The sequence below is a fragment of the Takifugu rubripes genome, chromosome 15 (assembly GCF_901000725.2).
Source record: "Takifugu rubripes chromosome 15, fTakRub1.2, whole genome shotgun sequence".
Taxonomy (NCBI): domain Eukaryota; kingdom Metazoa; phylum Chordata; class Actinopteri; order Tetraodontiformes; family Tetraodontidae; genus Takifugu; species Takifugu rubripes.
The window spans coordinates 7,716,378-7,738,518 of NC_042299.1; the positions used below are offsets into that span (position 1 = coordinate 7,716,378).

Below are 22,141 nucleotides of genomic sequence, written 5' to 3' on the forward strand. Positions count from 1 at the left end.
AGAGTCTCAAAGATTAGATTGTAATCTGAGACAACGCCCTCAATGCTAACACGCCGGGCTCCCAGCGTGTGTGTGCAAGACTTAATCTGCAGCTTGTGCAACTCCAGCGGCGACCGTTGTGATGAAACGTTCACCAGGAACTTCACGGATGAAGTTCAGGGGGCACAAAACTACAATAGCACCTTTTATTAGTCATTTATGAGTAACACATATACCATAGTGACATCCTTGTGTTTGAATTCTGGCAAGAGTCCTGCCAGATATGAGACGTCAATGGCCACCCCAGGAGCCCCAGAGTGGGCAGTGGGGCAGTCTACGTGCACGGCCATGTGTCAGTGCCGACTACAGTGATGTCCAAAGGGGACAGTTGGTCTGAAATAAGTGTCGGCTCAGCCGTATTTGCCATTTACGGCGTTGCCCTCTTGTCATCCTTACTGACGTTGAGAGTTGCTGGTTGCTCATCAGTGTCTGGTGAACCGGTGATCCCAGTATGGTCGGAGGATGTGGGGCAGGGCTGGTGTCACCGAGGATGGACACGGTCGGTGTCCTCAGGAATGCTGCGGGCCTCAAATGGCGTTGACTAAAGGACCCGCAGCGATAACACCGGCAGCTGCTGCCGCCTGGTGCGGCAATAAATCAGGAGACACCATAAACGATGAAGCATCACGTCAACATTTGCCAGTTTCCTCTGCTCAGCCGTCAGGAGAGGCGGTGAAAAGGATTGTGGGTAGGAGGAAACAGGCTGACCTGCTTATGCAGCACCATCAGACACAGGAGAAGATGCAAAGTTTACAGGCGTCTTGTTTCCATGGAGGTCGGAATAAACCAATGATAAAAAACTGACTATATTCAGTTGGCTGATGATGGATTTACACAAGAATTAAAGATATGAGGATAAAAGCAAAGAGTTTAGCTGCAGGTTGCTGTTATTTATGGCTCTGGTGATCTGGTTTCGCCTGGAAATCTCTTCATCAGAGATACGATCACGGAGGAGGTCGTCTGGGTTTGAATGCTTCCGTCCTGCTCACCAGTTCCTGCCGCGGTGATTCACAGGTTCATGTGTAAATACGTCACATGTGTAAGCGAATGATCACACGAATGATCCTGGTCAAATCACACGGTTTTCAGTTCGGAATGCTCCAGGACCTCAAAGCATATTTTATAGTTTAGATACATCAGGTGGGAAAGTGCCTCTGATTATTTGGCATGTTCACAAACTGTTGCGTCACACGTGCAAGTGGGAGCAGCTCCTGCAGACCCTGGATCAGCTGGACGCCTCTTACAGTGGGGGGCAGATTTATTTACCTCCAGGGCTGAAGTCAGAGCACCGACATCAGATATCAAGAGTAGAGAAACTGAAAGTGGAGATATTTATTAACGTAAGACACACACACACACACACACACACACACACAAACACACACACACACACACACACACACACACACACACACACACACACACACACACACAAATAACCACACCACCAACGGGGCCATTTTTACAAACATCACAGCTCCTGACTGTGTTTAGGTCTGATCTTGTCCCACTTCTGTGCTCTTAAGTTTGGAGTCTCGTGCACTTTTCCATCTCTTCACCATCATCTAGACTTCCTTTGAATACGTGATGTGATTACAACAACAGGTCAGACGGGTTCTGGGGGCATTTCAAGCTGCTTCGTGAGTGATTAAGCCTGTGGAGTCATGGCGTGCGCATGTGAGCCTGTGTGTGCGTCTGTGTGTGTGTGTGTGTGTGTGTGGGCGGTAGATTTTACAATCACAGTGAGTGTCGCCACTGCAGAATTGAGTCATTCTCTCTCTCTCTGATTACAGCATCAATTAAATATTCATGCTTCTTAAACACACTCATTGTGTGTGTGTGTGTGTGTGTGTGTGTGTGTGTGTGTGTGTGTGTGTGTGTGTCCAGTCTGCTGCTGTGTGTGTTAATGATTGTCCTGTTCATGACTACAAGAAACCAATAAAACCATTTAGAGTCAACTGCAGAGAAAGACACGCACGCACGCACGCGCACACACACACTGACACAGTTGAAAGACTTTGTTCTTGCTCTTCAATATGCATATATTTTTATTACCAAAGTTCACTCGGTACAGGGACTTCGTGTTTTTTCTTTCGTGTTCGAACTCCTGTCATGTTCTGTGTTGTTGCGCCACCGTGTGGTCGCAAATGGAACTGTCTTTAGATTGATCTGAGGTCTGACGATCAGTATAATATTGAAATCCGTTTAATCGATTAAAACAGCAGTATGTCACAAATTTATTCAAAGCCATGATGTGTCAACACATGTTGAGGAATCGCGCTAATTTTTAATACTTATATCCCTGACAACACTTGTCCAACCAGAATATTCTCATTTTAAAAGCGAAGTGTCAGCCCGTAAATATTGACGATGTTCACGTTGTGTGTTGGTCTGTAGCTCCGCCCATCACCGATCCAGCCAATCACAAGTCAGCAGCGTTTCGGCTTCCGGGTTGCCAGTTACCGCTGAACTGCAGCTCCGAACTATTGAGATAAAATCCCAATGTGACTTTGGAAAGCTAAAAAAGCCTTGTTGTGGTTCCCAACAATATCAGAACAAAGGCAAAAACAAAACAAGGATCTGGAGAGGAGCTACCTTTGGAAGATGGAGAAGACTGAAACCGGAGAAGGATCTGAAGACCGACGCCGAAGTGGCTAATTGTCACTTGAACAGGTAAGATTCAGCAAAGTCTGTCGAACTTAATTCTAATTAATGTAGGCTCAGACCTTTCAAATAGAATGACGTTATGCGTGGTTGTTTATCGTCTGCTGGTGGGTCATAAAATGAACTAGGCGATATATTGTTTGATATATTGTAGCAAAATGAAAGGTTCATCCGTCAATTGTCGACGTTCTAGCTCGATCTTGGAACATAACTGGCAACCCGCACCAGGCTGTGTCTACATTAACTGTGACTGCAGGAGCAGCTTTGGCTACAAACCTACTGCTCCTGCAACATTTTTTAGGATATAGAAGTTATCTTGCTGCTAAAATTCACCCTTATATTCACCAAATGATGGTATGTTTAACTACAATTGTGTATTATTGACCTCTAAACCTTATTGTGCTTCTACACCACCACATTATATGCTGAAAAGTTAGTCCAGCATTTGTTACTTCCAGGCTGGACTATTGTGATTCTTTATTATCAGGGTGTCCAAACAACTCTTTAAGAAGCCTCCAGTTGATCCAAAATGCTGCAGCCAGAGTTCTGACAGGTATTGACAAAAGAGATCACATAACTCCTGTACTGGCGTCTCTTCATTGGCTGCCCGTTAAATTTAGAATAATTTTTAAAACTCTTCTTTTGACCTACAAGGTCCTCAGAGGCCTAGCTCCATCCTACCTGGAGGAGCTAGTGACACCTTACCAGCCCAATAGACCGCTCCGCTCTCAGAATGCTAGTCTACTTGTGGTTCCCAGAGTCTTTAGGAGTAGAATGGGGGGCCGAGCATTTAGCTACCAGGCCCCCCTGCTATGGAACCAGCTCCCTGTCCAGGTACGGGAGGCTGACTCCATCGCTACTTTTAAGATCAAACTTAAAACCTACCTCTTTGAAAAAGCTTATTGTTACTAATTCTGTAGTTCCAGTTACTATCATAGACAGACAGATTATCATACCTAGGGGGTCGTCTAATCATTAGGTCACATCTTAGTTATGCTGGTATAGGCCAAGGCTGCCGGGGTCCGGAAACATGATCACCTGACAGGCCTCTGTCACCCCACTGGGTCATGGTTTCCTCTCCTTTCCTCTCCTTTCCTCCTCCTCATCAAGCCGACTAGTTATGCTGATTCTTGTGTCGTTTTTCTGCTTCTCCCCCCCCCCCCCCCCTCTATTTATTTACAGGTATCACCACCTTCGGAGCTGCATAATGACCTCTGGCCCCGCTGAAGTGATTGTATATCGTCTTTTTGTGTGTGTTTCTGTGCTCTGTGTCTCTCCTCTCCTCTCCTCTCCTCTCCTACCTATTCTATCCTCTACCTGTCCTCCCTCTCCTCTCCTCTCTTTACCCAGCCGGCCATCAGCAGGAGGGTCCCCCTACATGCGCCTTGAAACAATTTTGATTGTATAAGACGCTATATAAATAAAGATTGATTTGATTTAATAGGATATGTTATATTTTTAAGTTAATGCAGCGCAAAAATTTAAATTTGGAGTTAAATATTTGGAGTTATTATTTTAACAGTCATGTTAAATCAGATAGGGGCTTTTATTCGCTGCGTTGATTAACCAGCTACTTCTAATTTTAATTTAAACTCCCGTTATTTCTGCAGTGGAAAATGTAAATCCTCAAAGCACGAGTGTCTCTAAGGCAATAAACACAGAGGGAAATAAATCGCACCAAAAAACATTTTAATTCTATAAAAGAAGAAGGGAGAAAAGGGGGCAAATAATCACAACTGTACAGGGAGAAACTGACTTTTAAACACCATGAGTCACAGTATCAAAAAGCTCATTTTCCTCACTGATCTTTACACATTTGTTCTGCTGTACAATACAAAACAGAAAAATATTATTAATAACTGTAATATTCTGATAACTGCATTGCACTGAGTAAATATAGTACTGGCCCGTAAGTTACTGCATTCAATAGAAAAGAGCTGAACGTTGCAGAAGACGTGATTGGTTTTGAGTGGAGGCACGCGGACGAGGCTCGGAACGGGGCGTAAAAAACTGTCCGATCACAGGAGAAACACAGAATACCAAACACAAACCGCCAAAAGAACCACAGGAAGCAGGAAGGACGCATGCGTCGTCCTCCTCGGTGTGCTTGTGAAGCGAAGAGTTAGTTTCGGGTTCGGGTACGTGTGCTTTTGGGTCGAAGGTTTGGAAAAATGGAAAAGACGTCTGCAATATTCCCGACTTTCCAAAGTTTCGGAAAAGCGCTCACAGCCTGGAAAAACATTGGGAGGGAAATCGAGGCCCGGCTTCCTCCCAAAATGAAAGATTTTAATCGTAGGTTTTCTTAACTCATCGGTGTCGACGAGAACCCACCGTCTCACGCACACACACACGCGCACACACACACACACACACACGGACATGCTCAACGACATCACGAGAAGGGTACTCTCCACATGCAACGAGTGTGCACAACACGAGTGGGACCAACTTTTTTTGTTATTTAAAGAAACTACCAAAACAAACGTGTATTATTTGATTTGATAAAAAGACCACGTGATGAAACACATTTCATTAAACCAACAGAGAAAAGAAGAAAAGGACATTTTTCACATTAACTAGTCAGTGTTAAAAATAGAAATTCACCCGTTACATTTACTCTGCACTTTCTGATTATATACAGCTATGTACATGGATTTATCTTAATTATTTTTCTTTAATGTCTTTATCAACAGTTTACAAAATCAAATCAAATGCATATAACTCTCCTAGAAAGATGTGCTTAGTAACTATGGTTGTTTTTTTTTCCGTTGAAGCAGAGGGGGATGTTGGAAAAGGGATCGTTGCATCGCTCAGGACTGGGGGGAAAGAAAAATCCCTCAAAAACTGAATTTAGTTGGATTCTTGGTTTAAAATGGGAACAAAAGCGTGAACGTCAACATCAAGGCAAATCTTTAAATAAAAAATATGTTCAAATGGAACAGCAACTCTGCTAAGACATATAGACTTTTACATTTTTTGCAGCGTGCAGATCAAACAAGAGTCTGCCTCGTTCGTGCACGTAGCTCAGCGCGTCCCGGGTACCACGGCAACGGAAGTCGGGTCTAACAAGGATTAGCCTTTAGAAATGGCAGCAACGGGAGCTCTAACTGGGGGGCGCGGGAGATCTGCCAGGATTACAGTGCAAAAAGCCAGATCTGGAGATGGAGAACGCCTCTGCAGAGCTTCACCGTTCTGTCAGAGGTTCTCGCTGCTCATCTGCAGCCCAACTACTGATCTACAACAGCGTCTGGAGCGAGGTCAGCGTTTTTGTTGCATAATCAAGTTCAGTCCAGAATCGGAGCTGGAAAACAGCCCACTTAAGACATGGACAGCGTCAGTTTAGGGGGGGGGGGGGTCCTATTCCAGCTGAAAATGTGCTCATGAAATGAAAGAATTTTCCCATCTTGAATATTCGTCTCCAGGCAAACGCCCAAAGACTGACTTCTTTGAAAGTAAGCTGGGAGTTGGTTCTTTGGGCCCCCACCCTGATAGAAATGCTGGCAGGAGTTCCCCCCATGACGTGAATGTTGGCACTGCGGAACCTCAAAGTGCCAGTTTTCTTCCAGAGCAGCTGACGGACAGCGTGGCCGCTGGACGCGCGTTAGCGGAGGCCACGTTGGCTCCTGCTGCCGATGCTCCTTCAGCTGGTAGCGAGGGTCTCCGGCCACCGTTGGTCCGTCAGCAGCTCCGGCGTCTTTCGCCCTTTCAGATTGACTTCGGTTATTAAGGCTCGACGGGCAGGAGATAAAAGAACAAGTGCCCGGAACGTAAAAATCCTGAATTCTGATTCCGTTTCTCCCCCACACTACGACAAGAAAAGCTCAGCCCTGTTCCCCGCACACCTGCTCTACCGCTAATCTCAAAACTATTTTGTCTCCTCGTTTATTTTCACAGCCTCAGAATACGACAAAATGATCTGAAATTACGGCGTGAGGGGGGAGGAAAACCCCCGCCCGGTGAAACAACTGCAGTAACACGTAAAAATAAAATAAAATCAAATACTGTTTTAAAAAAAGCAAGGAAAATGTGTGAAGGACATAAGCATATGACAACGGCGTTATTCATGAAAACAAACGCAGCTTCAAGTTCACAGTCTGGTAGTTCCCTGTACCGGGGGGGTGGGGGGGGGGGATGTCACTTCAGCTGCTGAGGGACAGGTCACGCACTGGAGTGTTGGTGACGAGATTCCAACTCTTTAATTCACAATCTGGTGCTTCCAGAAGCGTCCGTGAGGAGGAAAGTCCTCCAGATTAACCTCAGAGGGAGGATCACAAGTTTGGTCTTTGGGCTTCAGAGCTGAAGCGACATCCTGCACACACAACCTGCTCCTCCTCCTCGCCACCAGACCGAAGATGGATGGACAGACAGACGGATGGAGGGATGGGTGCGCCTCCATCCATCTGCTGAGGGTTGAGTGGGAGGGTGGACGGTTGATGGTGATGGTGATGATGGTGAAGAAACAGCAACATCTGCCACTGTGCATTCCTGATATTCCCGTGACCTCACAATCAGAGAGGAGGAGAGAGGAGTGTCTTTCTATCTGCTGATGGAGGTCAAGGGTCGGAGGTCGCAGGAGTCAAAGGGGTCCAAGTTGTGCTGCGAGGTCTGAGCTCACATCATGACGTGGCGGCGGCGGTGCAGGGACAGGTGGTCGGATCGGGAGAAGGAGCGGTCGCACTCGGTGCAGCGGAACGGCTTGATCCCCGTGTGCTTGCGGAAGTGTCGGGTCAGCTCATCGGAGCGGGCGAAGCGCCACGTGCAGCCCTCCCAGGTGCAGTGGTACGGCTTCTCACCTGGAGGGGGAGCAAGAGAACGGTGGTTAGGCCACCAACACACCAGCATGTTTGGGTTCTAGCTGTGGTGGTTAACGGCAGTGGTGGCCCGTATACTCTAGAACCGGACCTTCAAATGCCTTCAAGCCCGCAGGCGCATCGACCCAATAACGGCAAAAAAACAGAGAACTCCATAAAAGATGTAAATATAACTTATTTTACTCACCGAAATTTACTTGTAGACAAAATCTATGCTCCTTTCTTTCCCCGCGAAGCGCTCAATTACTCTGTCGTACAGCCACGCTCCTTTCAGCTCCGCTAATAAGTTCTTTTCAATCGCCATGGAGGCTAACGCCGGAACTCGCCTCTGTCCGGACGTTTGATTTGCGTACGATTTAATCCGTTGCAAAGCCGAGACTGTCCGCTCGGAGGCAGCCGACCCCGGGACGGTCACTGCCAAACATGCTAGTAAGTAAAGCTGCCCCATGCTCTCACCCAGAGCCTTCCGATGAAGGAAAGCCAGCAGCTCAGCGGGAACTTTCCCCTTAAAATGAGTCATGGAATACATCACCGTCAGCTCCGTTTTCAACCGGGGCAGGTCGAACAACGTCCCGTAACTCTGCCCTAGGCTGGAGAAGGCTGTCTGCGGGAATTTTTTCTGGTAATCTGGGAACTGCTGGGGGTCGAGGAGGGAGAGGAAGGTTAATTTGTCCTGGTCCTGGAACCTGTTCTGTATCTGGCACCTAACATTGTCCAGAACTTTTTTGTGGAGTTGTCGGTAATGTGCGCGAGCGTCTCCTTGAGGGTTTGGGGCAGAGGAGATGCGCGCGGTTGCCTTCGTAGATCTCTTCAAACTGCTCCCGCTCTCGCTCGACGGCGTCACCGAACTCCTCCACTCGCGCCCGGCACGACCGAGCATCCACAGCTTTGCTCTGCAGCACTGAGGAGAGCACGTGGGAATTCTGGAAAATCCCATTAAACGTGTGCAGCAAAAAACAAAAGCCAAAATCCTCCAAACGGGCATGAAATCCATCAGCATGGCACAGGGAGTCCTGGTCATAGTCATCGTGACGCTCCAGGATGTGGCGGAACAGCTCTATCAGGGCCTCTCGCTCTTTAAAGACTGTTCTGACCAATTGGGACGTGTGTTGCCACCGCGATGGTGCGACATGAGGAAGTCGTTGCTTCAGGAGCTCCGAGCGCTTTGAAGATCTGGAGAAAAAGGCAGCCAGACCATTGAGGTGGGCGAAAAACAGCTTGCATTCTTTAAGCTTTGAGGCCCCTTGGCTCAGGACCAGATCGAGTCTGTGAGCATAGCAGTGGAGGAACGAGGCCAAGGGTGCCCTCTCCTTAACCTTCGCCTCAACCTCATTGAGCCCAGAGGACACGACCGCCGCGCCATCAAAGCTTTGGGCCACAACCTTATCCAGACATTCATATTCCTCCAGAAATCGGACGACAAGAGCAGCTACGCTATCGGCATGCCTGTCGCTGGGAGCGTCTTCAAACCTGATGAAGCGCTCAGTGACGACGGCGTCCGTCACGTAACGCAGGACCAGCGACAGCTGCGCCGCCTCGTCGGCCGTCTCGTCCACCATGATGGCCACGGCGGGCGCTTTTTTGACCTCCACCTTTATCTTCTCTCCCATCACTTCAGCAATCGCGTTGACCAAGTCGGTCAGAAGCCTCCCTGATGCTCCACTGAACACCTGATTGGTGGTCAGGTGATAATGCAAGTCGGAGTCTGTTTCAGCCAAAAAACAAAGAAGCTCCTCATAGTTGCCTCTATTAGCAAATCCTCCATCGTGTCCACCTAATGCTAACTCTTGTTTAACCAAGAATATGAGGCAGTCTATCAGCCTTTGCAATATCTCCCTGTTCTTCTTCACCCTTGCGTTATGGAGCTCCTTGTTCTTGGGCACTTGGTCACTGGGCTTTAGATCCACTCGGGTTTCTCCGAAGGTTTTAACTAGTACCGTTGCATGGAGGTGCCCGGCCGTGTTTTGGTGTCTCAATGCTGCCTTAGTTAGACAACTCAAGTTTGCAAACCCAGTGTGGCTCCAAACACCGAGCTGATCGTTGGCTAATAATAAGCATTCCCAGCAGAACAGTTTACACTTCTCCTCGGAGCCCGTCAGCCAGGGGTAGCGCTCATAGTTGCTGACCTGAAAGCGGCGAACGCACGTTTTCCCTGGTTGGCTCAGGCTCGCTAGCTCTGGGGTCGGCCGGCCTTTTCTCACAATATCCAGCTTTTCCTTGAGGGTCCGGCTTGAAAATGGCTTTCTTAGAAGATCTGCGACCAAATCACTATCGTCTCCTCCTTCTGTCATTGAGGGTTAAAAGACAACTATTAAAACTTTACCAGAAACAACTAGCTAGTGCTGCTCGCAACAGTTATGAACCGCCAGGACTCCATAAAAGACCCCGTTTTTGCACGGGGGTGGGCAAACTCACAACAATGTGAGCCGCTAACTCTCTGAGCTGTTCCTCCAATCAGAGGACCGTGACACTACCGCACCGCAGCAAAGTGGCTCGGAACCTACTTACCATATTCTCTGGACTATAAGTCTTGTTTTTCATTGGTTTCTTTGTCCTGTGATGAATCTCTCAAACTGACTCATATGACAAATAACCTCCATATTGTATGTGGCCACAAGGTGGCGCCCTCTATGCTCGTAACACGGCAACACCTCTGGTGTGTACCCGAAGAAAACCAGAGGAAGAACACAAACAAAACGCTGCCAGAAAAACAAAGCTGCAGAATTTAAACTCCGGATTGGACCAGCTGAGGGAGGGTTTGGCTCGACAAAAAAAAAAAAAGCGCTCACTGACTGCTACGAGAAAGAAAGAAGGCGAACTGTGGACGGAAAGCTGATGCAGTTTTAGCCTCCAGTGAGACGTATAGTCCGGAAAATACGGCAGTCAGAACCCAATTGGATAAGGAAACTGAGTCACAGCGGATTTTTCTGGGAGCGGAGAGAAACTATGAGCAGAATATTGTGATGTCATTTAAAATGATGAAATGACATCACGATACTAAATGTGATTTAGTGACACTGATCGAGCAGAGAAGGCTTTGAAGGCCCTGACGGCACACCACTGGTTACCAGTAACCGGGCTCTGGACTCACCCGTGTGTATCCTCCTGTGCGCCTTGAGATGGGAACTTTTCGTGTAAACTTTTTTACAGCCTTCATAGTCGCACATGTGGATCCGCCTCCTCTTGACATCTGGTGAATCCGGATCTACGGGCTCCAGATCCATCACTGACCTGGAAACGATAAAAGCACGTTCTCATCCACACATGCGGAATATTGTGCGTCCATGTGTCACAAGGGGGCGCCAAAGAGTCGCCCCGCTTATCTGCCACACAATAGATGTTGATTTCGTTAGTTTAATCACACTTCCACAGCAACAACACCGAATCTCTATTATTAAACGTATATCATAAATAAATCTTCACGTCCTGGTGCCATTGTGTAGCATAAATGTATATTTTGATCACATTTTTAATGTGAATAGAGGCAGTGTTTAAGCAAGTGTGATGACCAAGCGTGTACGTTACACAATCATGTTTACACCTCTGTTCGGAACTGCACTGTTCTGCCCAAACGGCACGCACACACACACACATACACAGCAGATTACTGCACTAAGCTAACTGTCAACGCCCACGCCTTGGATTTCAGTTAAAAGTCTGGCGACCTCGCCTACTGGGTGTGGCGAAAGCTCTGTCGTTCCTGATTTATTAGAAAACACACAGGCGCACACACAAGTGTGAGTCTGTCTTTTCATTTAACAGCATTTAGGATTAGTGTGTGACACACATACACACACACACACACACACACAGGATACATGGGCTGTGTTTTGTTGTATAAGGGTTATGTAAGCTTTGACGTCCACTTGAGGCAGTGCTGCAGTATTACAATTATTCAAGGACCGCATTTCCCAGAACCCCTTGCTGTGTCTACTGAAGTAGTCTTTAAATTTAGGTCACTGGTAGATTCTTGTGTGATAAAGGTCAAAATCTACATGAATTGCTCTCCTTTCACCTTTACCCTTTGGGGTTCGGCCCACAGGCCCAAACACATGGTTCCAGGTCAAACCCAGCCTGGTCTGTTCTGACTGGCACCCTCGCAGACCAGAACTTACCCAGCGTCCAGACTCTGGGCACTGAGGGAAGCCGACCCAGACTCTGTGCCGCTCTCCGCATCGCTGTCACTCTGATACTCTGGCGACGTTGAACCCGGCTTGATGCGAACTGTGGAAATGGGGAAGAGAAGGAAAAGATGAGGAGGGGGGCGGGGTCAGGAGACAAGAGAACAGCAATAACTTCTCCACAGTGGTTCCAGGATTCCTGCAGCTTAAGTCTGACTTGATGTGTGGCGATGTGGGTGTGGTCTGCAGATTTAATGGATCAAACTGGGAGAATTCCATCTGGGATTTTTCTCTAGCTTTCCACTTTGCCATCACAGAACCAGCACGTTCTTGTCCTGCTCGGCTTTCTTCCCCTTTTCTTTTAACCATCTCAGCAGGAGGATGAACAGCTATTAACGAAGAGCCTCCCACTGGATACAAAGAACATGCTAATGAGCAAATTAGCAAAAAGGAAGCTGCAAAGTTTTCCAGTCCGAACCAGTCCGGGTTTCTGCAATTGAGCAGGAAAATAAATGAATGCAACAAGCTGGTGGGGAAAAAATGGGTGGAATCTTCATCCCGGAGCAGAAAACGACGGGGAACTTCAATTCCCATTCCCCTCGCTGACTCTTCCATCCACAGGAATGTGGCAGCCATACTGATCAAAGTCCAGCTCACAGAGAGCAAAGAGGGAGGGGTGGGTGGGTCAGTGGCTGGGGTGGGTGACAAGGAATTTGGGTGGAGTACTGGGGAAGAGGAGGAGGGGGGATGTCAGGCCCCAAAAAAGTGTTCTTTGTCCCTGGAGACAATTAAGCCACCTCATATTCAGCAGCAGCACCACCTTCATGACCCTGTGCCCCCCCTTCCTAACACCCCCCCCACAGTTCATTCACACCCCTCCTCCACCCACCTATCCTCCCGTCACCAAACAGAACCAATTCCTTCCTGCTGTTGCTCACCAGGTACCGATATCAGACTTCCCAGTCTGGATTCATCTTTGGCTCCGCCCCTTCCCTGTCGCACAAACGGCGTAGCACCGTTCAGACCGTTTAGACACGTGGGGATGGGGGGTTACTGTCTAATCTGTAATCCATCCGGGTGATGAGGAGCAGACGAACAAAGAATCATCTCCGACACCCCAAGAAGGTTAGCGCTAACGTTAGCATCCCGACTAGTGTCGCGGGAAAGGAACATTTCAAACGGTGAGACTTCTTCTCAAACGCCTGAACTACACTAAAAAGTCCTGACTGCAGTTTGTGCAACGGGCCTCCGCCCATTGCACCAGACCTGCCAGAGCAAATGTCCACTTCCCCTCGTGTTTGTTTAGGGATGGATTACGGCTCCACGCCAGTCGACCTGACCGGCCTGCTGCGAACATTTGCTGAAAATGGACAATTTAATCTGGGGCAGTTCCCTTGGCCACAAGTCAATCTGTTACTTGGGAAACTTGTGCTGCTACTCAAACATTTTCAGCTACGACAACTGCAAAAACATGACACGCCACACAGACATCCGTTTTTCTACGCTTGCTAACATGGAGAGCTTTATGACAGACCGGCATTCAGGGGGTGGGCGTTGGTTCTAATCTCAAACACGCTGGTGAGAGAGACCCGCTGATCATTAATCAATGTGGAAATGGAAACATCTCCGCCTCACTGCCACGATAACATTTATTTATTAAGATAATATTTCAATATTTGAAACAGCAGATAAAAGAAATGAGTCACAGATACGGTGTGTATCGGAGGGTGTTGATTTGGACGGAAGCTACTTCGCTACAAACACGTCAAGTATGCAGCTCTTAGCGCGATGATATGCTAACAAGCCAACCTACTTTATAGTAGTGGGCTGATGCCGACAGCTGCTTTGCAGAAACTGGGGATATAAGCTTAGGAAAATGTTTATGTGTTGATTTAAATAAGCAACTTGAAGCAGTCTGAGGTAGAAAAGTGAAAATAACAACCAGAAACAGGAAGTAGTGTTTCTGTTAGGCGTTGTTCACACTTACAGCGTTGTTCACAGATACACCTTTATCACTAATTTTTATTATTAGCTGGGGATGGGATGAATTCTGGCGGAAAAAGAGTATTTTCTCTGTTAATGTTGGTTGTAATTGTTCACCTCTCCTAGCTAACATCTGACATGCGAACCCAGGATCTGCCACTGCCGGCTAATAGCTGCCACACATTTTCACTCCAGCAGGTGACTGAAGTGAGATCAGCCTGAAATGAGTGGAATTATTACCTACTGATACAATGCCAACATTGACCTGATAGCCTGGCAGCTGATACAGGTTAGCGGTAATTCCCCCACCTGCCACTAGGGTGCGCAGCACTCACCTGATCCTTCGGAGCGTCCATCGCTGCCTATAAGCGGAACCGTGATGGCTGCTGTGGCGACGCCGTCGGTGGGCACGGTGGTGTACACGACGGGGAGCGACTGCACCACCACAGGGATGGTCTGCAGCTGGCCCACCTTACTGGGCATGCTGACCGAGGGGATCGTGTGGATCACGTGGAGGATCTGCTGGCCGCCGGCGCCCTGAGTGGCCAGGATCGACCCTGGAGAGAGAACCTGGAGGGGCGAGAGGAGGGTGGAGTTAATGCATGGTTCATTCATGGCACTTTCAGTGGGGAAGGAGGGGTTCCGTTACCATGGAGCCTATGGATTGTACTGTAGACGGGACCGGCGTGGCCGACAGGCTGGGCTGGGTACTGCTGGGCGCAGGGTTGACTGTGGCGCTCGACTTTGATACTTGAGCTGAGGAGGAACGCGGCTTGTTGAGCGACAGGTCAACGGGCTCCGTCTGATCCGGCTCCGGTGACGTGCGTTCCGTTTTGAAGTCCGGTTGCTCCAGTTTGACCTCCAGGTGCATCGGCTGGCCGTAGTCTTCGCCATCGTCGTCCTCCTGGAGCGCAAAGGTAGAGAAGTTAAATGGTGGCCTGGAGGAGGCTCCAGTGGCGGGAAGGCTCCAGCCTGTGTGGATGTTAACACGGTCGAAGGATCTGATCCCTCGAAGAGATCCGTGTCGTGTAAATGTGCGAAAGGTCGCCCGGCATGACGTGTCCGCCAGTGCTGGTCACGATCGGCCACCAATCCCACCAATCCCATCGATAACTCTGCAACGTCGGGAGAATGTTGAGGACGTGCGAGTGTTGAGACGGTGAACCGGCCCTCTGAAAACAGATGAACCCGCGTCGCCCATTTAGGCCTTAAAGGCTTTGCACAGATGCATTCAGTTGCATCCGTTTTTCCCAGCCTCCTCAGGCGAGTCGGGCCGGGCGACGCAGCCACTCGAGCCTCAGCTGCCATGGAGCCGGACGGGAACAATGGTAGCTGTGTGAGAGTCTGGGGGAGGCGGAGGGGCGTCGGCGAGGAGGGTTGGGTATAGAAAGAGATGCTGGCACAGGAGGGAGCTCCCGTTCCAGCCGCTGGCCGCCTTCCAGGTCAGCTGAGCATGCTGGGCGAGGAGGTGGGCGGAGCCTCTGCAACGCCCCATGCTCGGGCCACGCCGATAACGCAGGAGCCTCGGCGCAGTGGCGGCGAGACAGCATAAATACCGAGGCTGGTAAACATCCCGCCTGGTGTCATGTGACATTTATGATGCAAATGGACGCCGATCGGCGGTTCCGCACGATTCAGAACCTTCCAGAAGGGAAGCGTGGGGTCGTCTTCCAGAACCTTTATGTTCATCATCCAGGTCATGCAAGAAATGGGCACAACTGTTCTTTAGAAAGTTCTAGCATCAGCAACAGTAGCATAGAAACCACAAAACAGGGCCACTAAATTGGTTTGGAGACAAAAAAGGGGGAACAAAAGAGAAATAAAAAAATATGTGAAAGTGAAGGGAGTTGATGGTGGCAGGGAAGGGAGAAAGAAAGCAGAGTGGGTGGGAAAAGCCTGGGGTTGCCATGGAAACTGGGAGCTATCAGCTATCAGACTTTCCACTGCCCCCCCATCCTTTTCCAGTTCTTCCATCTCTCCATCACTTCGTCCCACCCAGTCTTTTTTTCCCGCCTTTCTTTTCCCGTTTTCCTCACGATCGTTCCACTTTTGTTCCCTCCGTTTACCTCGGCCACGCCCTCGTTTCTCTCTACCTCACCCTCTCATCCATCCGCTGGCTTCACTCCCACCCGCCCACCCGCTCTCCTCGCTCCCATCTTTAGGTGGCTCAGATTAAGTCCAAACTCCGATAAATCCCCAAAGGAAGAAGAAGTTTGAGAAGCCGAATGCTGCGAATTCCCACGTTTCACTAGATTATTCCAACTTGAATCTCTGCCGGGATTCTGGGAGACGCCTCTGAAACCGGAGCCGCTGTGGAGCCAAAGACTCGTTTTTACAGAATCGGACAATAAAAGATCTACCCGAAAAATCTAAAAATAGAGCGTAAAGCAGAAAAATGTCAGTCGTGTCACAAATGTTTCATTCAACCAAACAAAAAGTTATTGAATTAGTGTGAGAGATGAGATGGCAGAAAGCGACAACTGGAGGAGAACCCCACACCCCATCAACCACACCCCCACCCTGCTGTTATCTTATCTCTCTTGCTCACCCACCTGTTAGCGGGCTAATCCCAGCTCGGCGCTCCGGCTAATGTGACCTAGCACGCACTGCTCGCTTCTCCCTCAATTACAATTAGCTCAGCAAAAGCTGCAAAGAAAGCTCTAATATTTTTACATATGTAATGATTTTGTTAGAAAATAGCTTTTGCGATGCCTTAGCTAGTGTAAATCTTGTTTTTGGTAGAAACACATTTGCCGTGAGCTGACAGGTTTCCTATTATGAGCTTAAATGTGGTGAATCTCCGACTAAGGGTTATTTCAGCAGACAGATTGACACAGACAGATTGATCTCCATGACATAAACACATCAATTAATCTTGTCAGCCATGTTCTCAAAGCCAACTAAAGCTCCAGGTCTCTGCTGCGTTGCCTTCACCAATGAATCAAAATCAAAGGCACTTTAATTATTTCGGTGCAAGTTGTCAAACTTCTCGCTTCCCCTTATTGTTCCGTCAAACTCTTGGATTAATTTCCCCGAAGAATTCCCAGCATGCTCCTATTTAGCTTCGCAGGAATGCGCCTGAATTTGTATCCAGCTGTGGCTAACGCAGGGTAGAGCGTGTGGGCGGGGCTTGGAGCCCAGCGGTTCCTTACTTAACCGAGCTCGCGACTCGTCGCCCATAGTTCCCTGCATCTGCAGAGAACATGTGTTCAGTGTCGCTCAGAGGACAGAGCACCTCTTCAGTGTTGAGGAATTTAGTCAGGATACTAAATCTGGAGCCTGAACAGATTTAGATACAGATTTAGGATCCGGCCCCCTGCTGGCCGGTCGCAGTATATATGGCTAATCTGGTTACAGCCCAGTCTGAAAACTCTTCTGTAGGTGACATGGAAAAAGGACCAGGAAACATCTCTCACTCACTCACACTCTCCCACACACACACTCACACTCTCTCTCTCACACACACACACACACAGCTGCTGCTCTTCAGCCAGGAGACAGGGACAGCCAACTATGACATCATCCTCTACCAGTAGAGGGAGCCGCATCTGTCTGCCTGCACAACATCATCATCATCATCATCATCATCATCGTCATCATCATCGTCATCATCATCGTCATCTTCATCTCTCTGTGGTCCAAAAATTTGCAAAAATTGCGTCATTTCATGGATGGGCTGATCAAAACACACAAACAAACATACACACAGTGACCAACACGCAAGGAAAACCCTCCTGGCAAAAGCACAGCTAATAGGCCTGTGTGTGTGTGTGTGTGTGTGTGTGTGTGTGTGTGTTGTGACCTGTCTTTGTGCATGAGTGCTCTTATTTACTGGAGGACAACAGTCTTGTTAATGTGCATACATCAATGACACACACTCATGCTCTCTCACACGCACAGAGGGAGTCATTGTGTGTGTGTGTGTGTTTGTGTTTGTATATGTGTGTATGAAAGAAAGAGATTACAGGGCTATTCAGTGTGTGTGTGCGTGTGAGTGTGCGCACGTGTGTGTTCGCCTTTAGCTGAAGCAGTGAGTTAGAGAGGCTGGTCTGGAAAGGTGGAGGAGGAAGGGGGGGGAGGGGTCAGGCTATACGGTCTTTTCGGCAACTCCCGCCAGAGCCATGGTTGCCATGGCGATGGGGCGAGCGGAAGCAGAGCCTCCCTCAACATATCCTATTAGAGCGAGAAAAAGAGATGAGAGAGAGAGTGAAGTGAGTGGATGAGAGAGGAAGAGAAGAAGGATGAGAGGAGAGGTGCAATGAGATAAAAGTGTGTGTGTGTGTGTGTCTCGGGAAAAAGAAAGGACAAATCTGAGGAAGTTGGCAACAAACTTTTGCCACAACAAGCCTGACGAATGTTTCCAGCGTGCAGCTCTGCGTTCTGGCTCGTCTGTAAATCAGCTCCTGAGACGGTTCTCACAAATATTCCTGTTCTTCCGGGAAAACTCAAGACTCCCTGAGCATCACCTGATGGGAGGGGCTCACCTGCATCGGCCTATTGTTTCAGTCTCCGGAACGCCGTACAAATAAACAACAAAAGCATAACCACCGCCTGACTGGCCGCGTTTTATTATTCTGAGTTTATTCCGTTGCTCGTATTAACGCGATTTACGTTTGCAAACGGGAATAATTTGTCCCGAGTTCATCAAGGACAAACCTGCATCCCACCAGTGTCGTCGTTTATTAGTAGTGTTGAATGAGAGACAAATTCATTCCTGGGCGTCATGTGGATCTTTAAGGTGTGTGTGTGTGGGGGGGGGGGGGGGGGCTGAATGTGTGTGTGGCTGACTGTGTGTGTGTGTGTGGAGAGAATACCAGCAGGATTTACTTCCTGCAGACTTTATCTTCAGGACAGGAAACTGAAGGCAGCTACACAGGGGGTGTGGTCACACACACACACACACACACACACACACACACACACACACACACACACCCCTGTGCCTAATGAACCCTTACGCAATACTACCCCACCCAGCCCCCACCCAGCACTAACCCAAACCATGCGGCCACACTCGGAGACCCCTCCCCCATCCCAGCCTCAGTGATCACACCTACACATCCCGGGCTTCTCTACGTGACTTTAAATCGACCATCAAGAGGTCATTGTGCCATCAGCAGGTGGTCCTCGCGTCTCCTTAAGTTCACCTGTGCAGTGGGGCCCCTCCCCCTCCCCACGCTCACAGTCACCCTCATGACTTTAGTGGAGTGGCGCCGTCGGGGGGGCGTGTCGGGTGTTTCCTGTTCCCGGCGTGCTACAGAAGTGTTTTTGATCTTCGCATCGAATTCCACTTTAACCCTTATCTCCTTGTCCAAACACGCCCCTCCCCGCCTGGCCACATTCTCACATACCATCACAAATGTAAATATACAGTTTCTTTCATATCGGGGGGGTCACGGGTCCACCTGTGCCACAGGTGGATCAAACAGAAACGCACGCTCTGGGATTTTTGAACATTCTTTCCAAAGGATGATTCTAATCTGAGCATCAAAAATGAAAAAACTCCTCGTTTTCGACTCCTTAATAGGCGCCAAGCGTGAGGAGGCTACGTCTTAAGATTTCTCTCGCCGGTAGCAGCTTTAGGACACGGTCAAGGTTGCGAGTAGCAGAGTTACGAAAGATAGCCTGCGTACGTGTTCGCAGCGCTGGATGACTCGGGATCATCCCGACCAGCAACACGGTCCTTTGATTTCTTTGTTCCCGTCTTTGTTCTGTATTGCAGACATCAAAGCAAATTTCTGTGCAATGACGCCCAGCGGAACCAGCGAAACGTTATCAAATCCTCTATTTTGGAAGAACGTGACTAAGATCCCGATAATTCCGGGCTGATGCTGAGCCGACTGTCCAGTTGAAAACATCGGCGTCAGATGGAGAATTAGCTCCGGGATTCTTTCCAAAGGAAAAAACAGAGGGAAGCGTCTGAGTGTTCGTGTTGTTGCTGCCGGCTGTTCAGACAAACTGGGACAAAATGGATGGCACTCATAATCCTGCCTTTCCTTATCGGACTCTCCACACCCTCCACCCATCGCTCCTCTCTCCATCTGCACTCCTTCCTCATCTGTCTCCACCGCTCGTCGCCTACGTCGTCGTCTGCCACCTTTAGAACTGCATCCGAACCCCTGACTCAGCATAACTTTAGAAGCGTGGTACCATTCCTGCTAAAGTGATTATGTCTAAAAAAAGGTTCCCGAGCTCGCAGCAGTGGAACAGTCAGAACGTTGAGCACGTCAGAAAACGGACCGGCCGCCTTCTTTTTCCCAAAGTTCTGAAGTGAACAATGAAGCTGGCGGCCAAATATAGGCAGAGTATACAAAGAGGAACAGCCGTCCTGAGCAGGAACTAACCGATAAAGTTCCTGCAGACGTAAACAGTTTACGCAGAGTTCTACCAAAGAGCCCCATGAATTAGTTTTAAAGGCACGGTTCAGTTTAGGGGAACCGTTTCCTCCAGCATCAGGCTGGCAGGATGAGCGATCGGGGCTAACCGAGCTAACTGAGCTAGCTAATGTCGAGCAGCCAGCACCTCCTCCTTCCTCCTTTCATCATTTGCTGCAGTGCTATTGAGGTCATCCGCTTTCATTTCACTTCTACTGTGCCTCTGATTTTTGGGGTTTGGGGGGAAAATTTTGATATTTTCATTGGAATTTTGATGACGTTTGTGTTGACTGATGAATGTAAAAAGAAAAAGATGAACGCCCTGACCTAGCTGCGGCACACCCCATCGTCGGGTCTCCTTGAACGTTCTGCTACGCCACCCGCCTGTGACGTCAGGCGAACGATACCAGCGCTACTCTGCTACACACACCACGTAAATCACAAGGACGCTGCTCCCAATTAGTTAAATTTACGGCTAAATTTACAAGGAGACCACTGAGGAATATAAACACGAAGAGTGCGTTCCTGCCTTGATAAAGAACCAGCCGTCCCCGGCAGTGACCTTTGACCTCCATGAAGTTGCGTAGAGAGGTGTTCACAGAAGTGGCACAGACGCTAGCGCAGGGCTGGTAGTCAGAAGACCTCCAGCCACAATCACGTGGCTACGACGCTAATTGGTGTCAATCAACTGATTAACGAGGAAAAAATGCAAATTCACGTACAGACAGCGAAAGGTGGAGGTTGCTTCGTGTTTTATGCTGTAGGTGCTTTTTGGGGGATTTACTGCGATACTTTGACCCCTATAGAAACTCCGCCCACTAGCCCCTCCCACCGCCACACCTTCTGTCTCCTCAGTTGGTCCTGTTCTTCCCCTCCTCACCTTGGTCTTTGTCATGCACTCCATCTCCTCCGGCTCTGGTTTGATCTGCACGACAGGCATGTCTGGCTCCGCCTCTTCCTCTACCTCCTCCTTCTTCTTCACAGACTGTGACGCCACTTCCTGCTGCTCGTCACCAGCTTCGTCCTCCTCGCCCTCCGGCGGCGGCCGAGGCCTGGTGGCCGACAACTCCTCCTCCGGCAGCTCCTCCTTGGATGCGGGCAGCGGCGATGACGGTGGCATCTGCTGATGCGTCAGGGCGCTCTGTTTGGCCGGACTCCGCTGCTTCTTCTTCTGCTTCTGAGTTGACTGGCACTGAGGAGGAGAAGAAGAGGCAGATGAGAGGAGCGAAGAGACGGAGGAGCGGCTGGAAAAACGTCCAGGGATGAGGGAGCGATGGCGGGAGTAGGGGGGACGCTGACGAAGTTGAGGACGAAAGTGGGGTTAAGAGACAAGTAGGGACAGGAAGTGAGACAGGAAGTGAAAGTGAAAGAACATGACAACAGGAGTTACCTGTGAAAGTGGCAACAAAATAAACCCTCCCTAAAAGACTAGCCCAGAGTGAGGGAGGGAGTCACGCACACACACACACACACACGCACACACACACACACACATACACACACTTGAACAAAACTTAAAACTAAAGTAATAAGCGAGGGGAGGCTGAGAAACAAAGGCCCAATCCTGAGGCTGCCAGTGAGGGAATGAGAGTGAAAGAGAATAACAGAGAGAGGGGGTGAGCAGGGAGGAGTCGCTGTGAACTGACCCCTCCCTCTCTTTCAGTGGAAGCTAGGCGGACACACCCTTTTCTGCAGGGCGACACACACACACGCACGCACACACACACACACACACAGGGTGAGGTGGGGAGGCAGAAACACTCCATTTTGTCTCTCAGTGCTGCCGTATGTCTTTGTCACATAGTTTTATTCTGCCAAAAACAGACACGATGGGCCGAGTTTCAGCCAAAACTTTAACGCACGATGTCAGAATTCGCTGGGCCGAACCGAAGCCTCTGCCGGGACCCTGACCATGCTGCACGTACAGGTTCTTCATGCGTGGAAAAGTTTGAAACAGGAAGTGATGGCAGAAGTGTGAAGTTATTCTAAAAATCATTCTCACGTCGAGGCCGAAACACATTTCTACTTCCTGTCGTGGTAGCAAGGCCGCCGTTCGTCACGTAGCGAAATGTCTTATTTGCAAAAGCAGCAGAACGCAGCAGAATAGAGAAGTTGTCGCACACCACAGTCTACATAAAAAACTCCCTTT

General features: G+C 49.0%; 1 protein-coding gene across 1 annotated transcript in view; it reads right to left on the reverse strand.

Annotated features, from left to right (window-relative positions):
- Nucleotides 1–4,371: 4,371 nt before the first annotated feature.
- Nucleotides 4,372–22,141, reverse strand: part of klf8 (Kruppel like factor 8) — a 28,853-nt gene continuing 11,083 nt past the window's right edge. Inside the window, exons 3-8 of the mRNA XM_029847898.1 lie at nt 20,873–21,184; nt 14,268–14,522; nt 13,954–14,188; nt 11,630–11,738; nt 10,606–10,745; nt 4,372–7,496 (exon numbers count right to left, since the gene is read on the reverse strand). Coding sequence (XP_029703758.1) covers nt 7,315–7,496; nt 10,606–10,745; nt 11,630–11,738; nt 13,954–14,188; nt 14,268–14,522; nt 20,873–21,184 — 1,233 coding nt within the window. The 3' untranslated portion in view covers nt 4,372–7,314. The remainder of the gene's footprint in view (nt 7,497–10,605; nt 10,746–11,629; nt 11,739–13,953; nt 14,189–14,267; nt 14,523–20,872; nt 21,185–22,141) is intronic.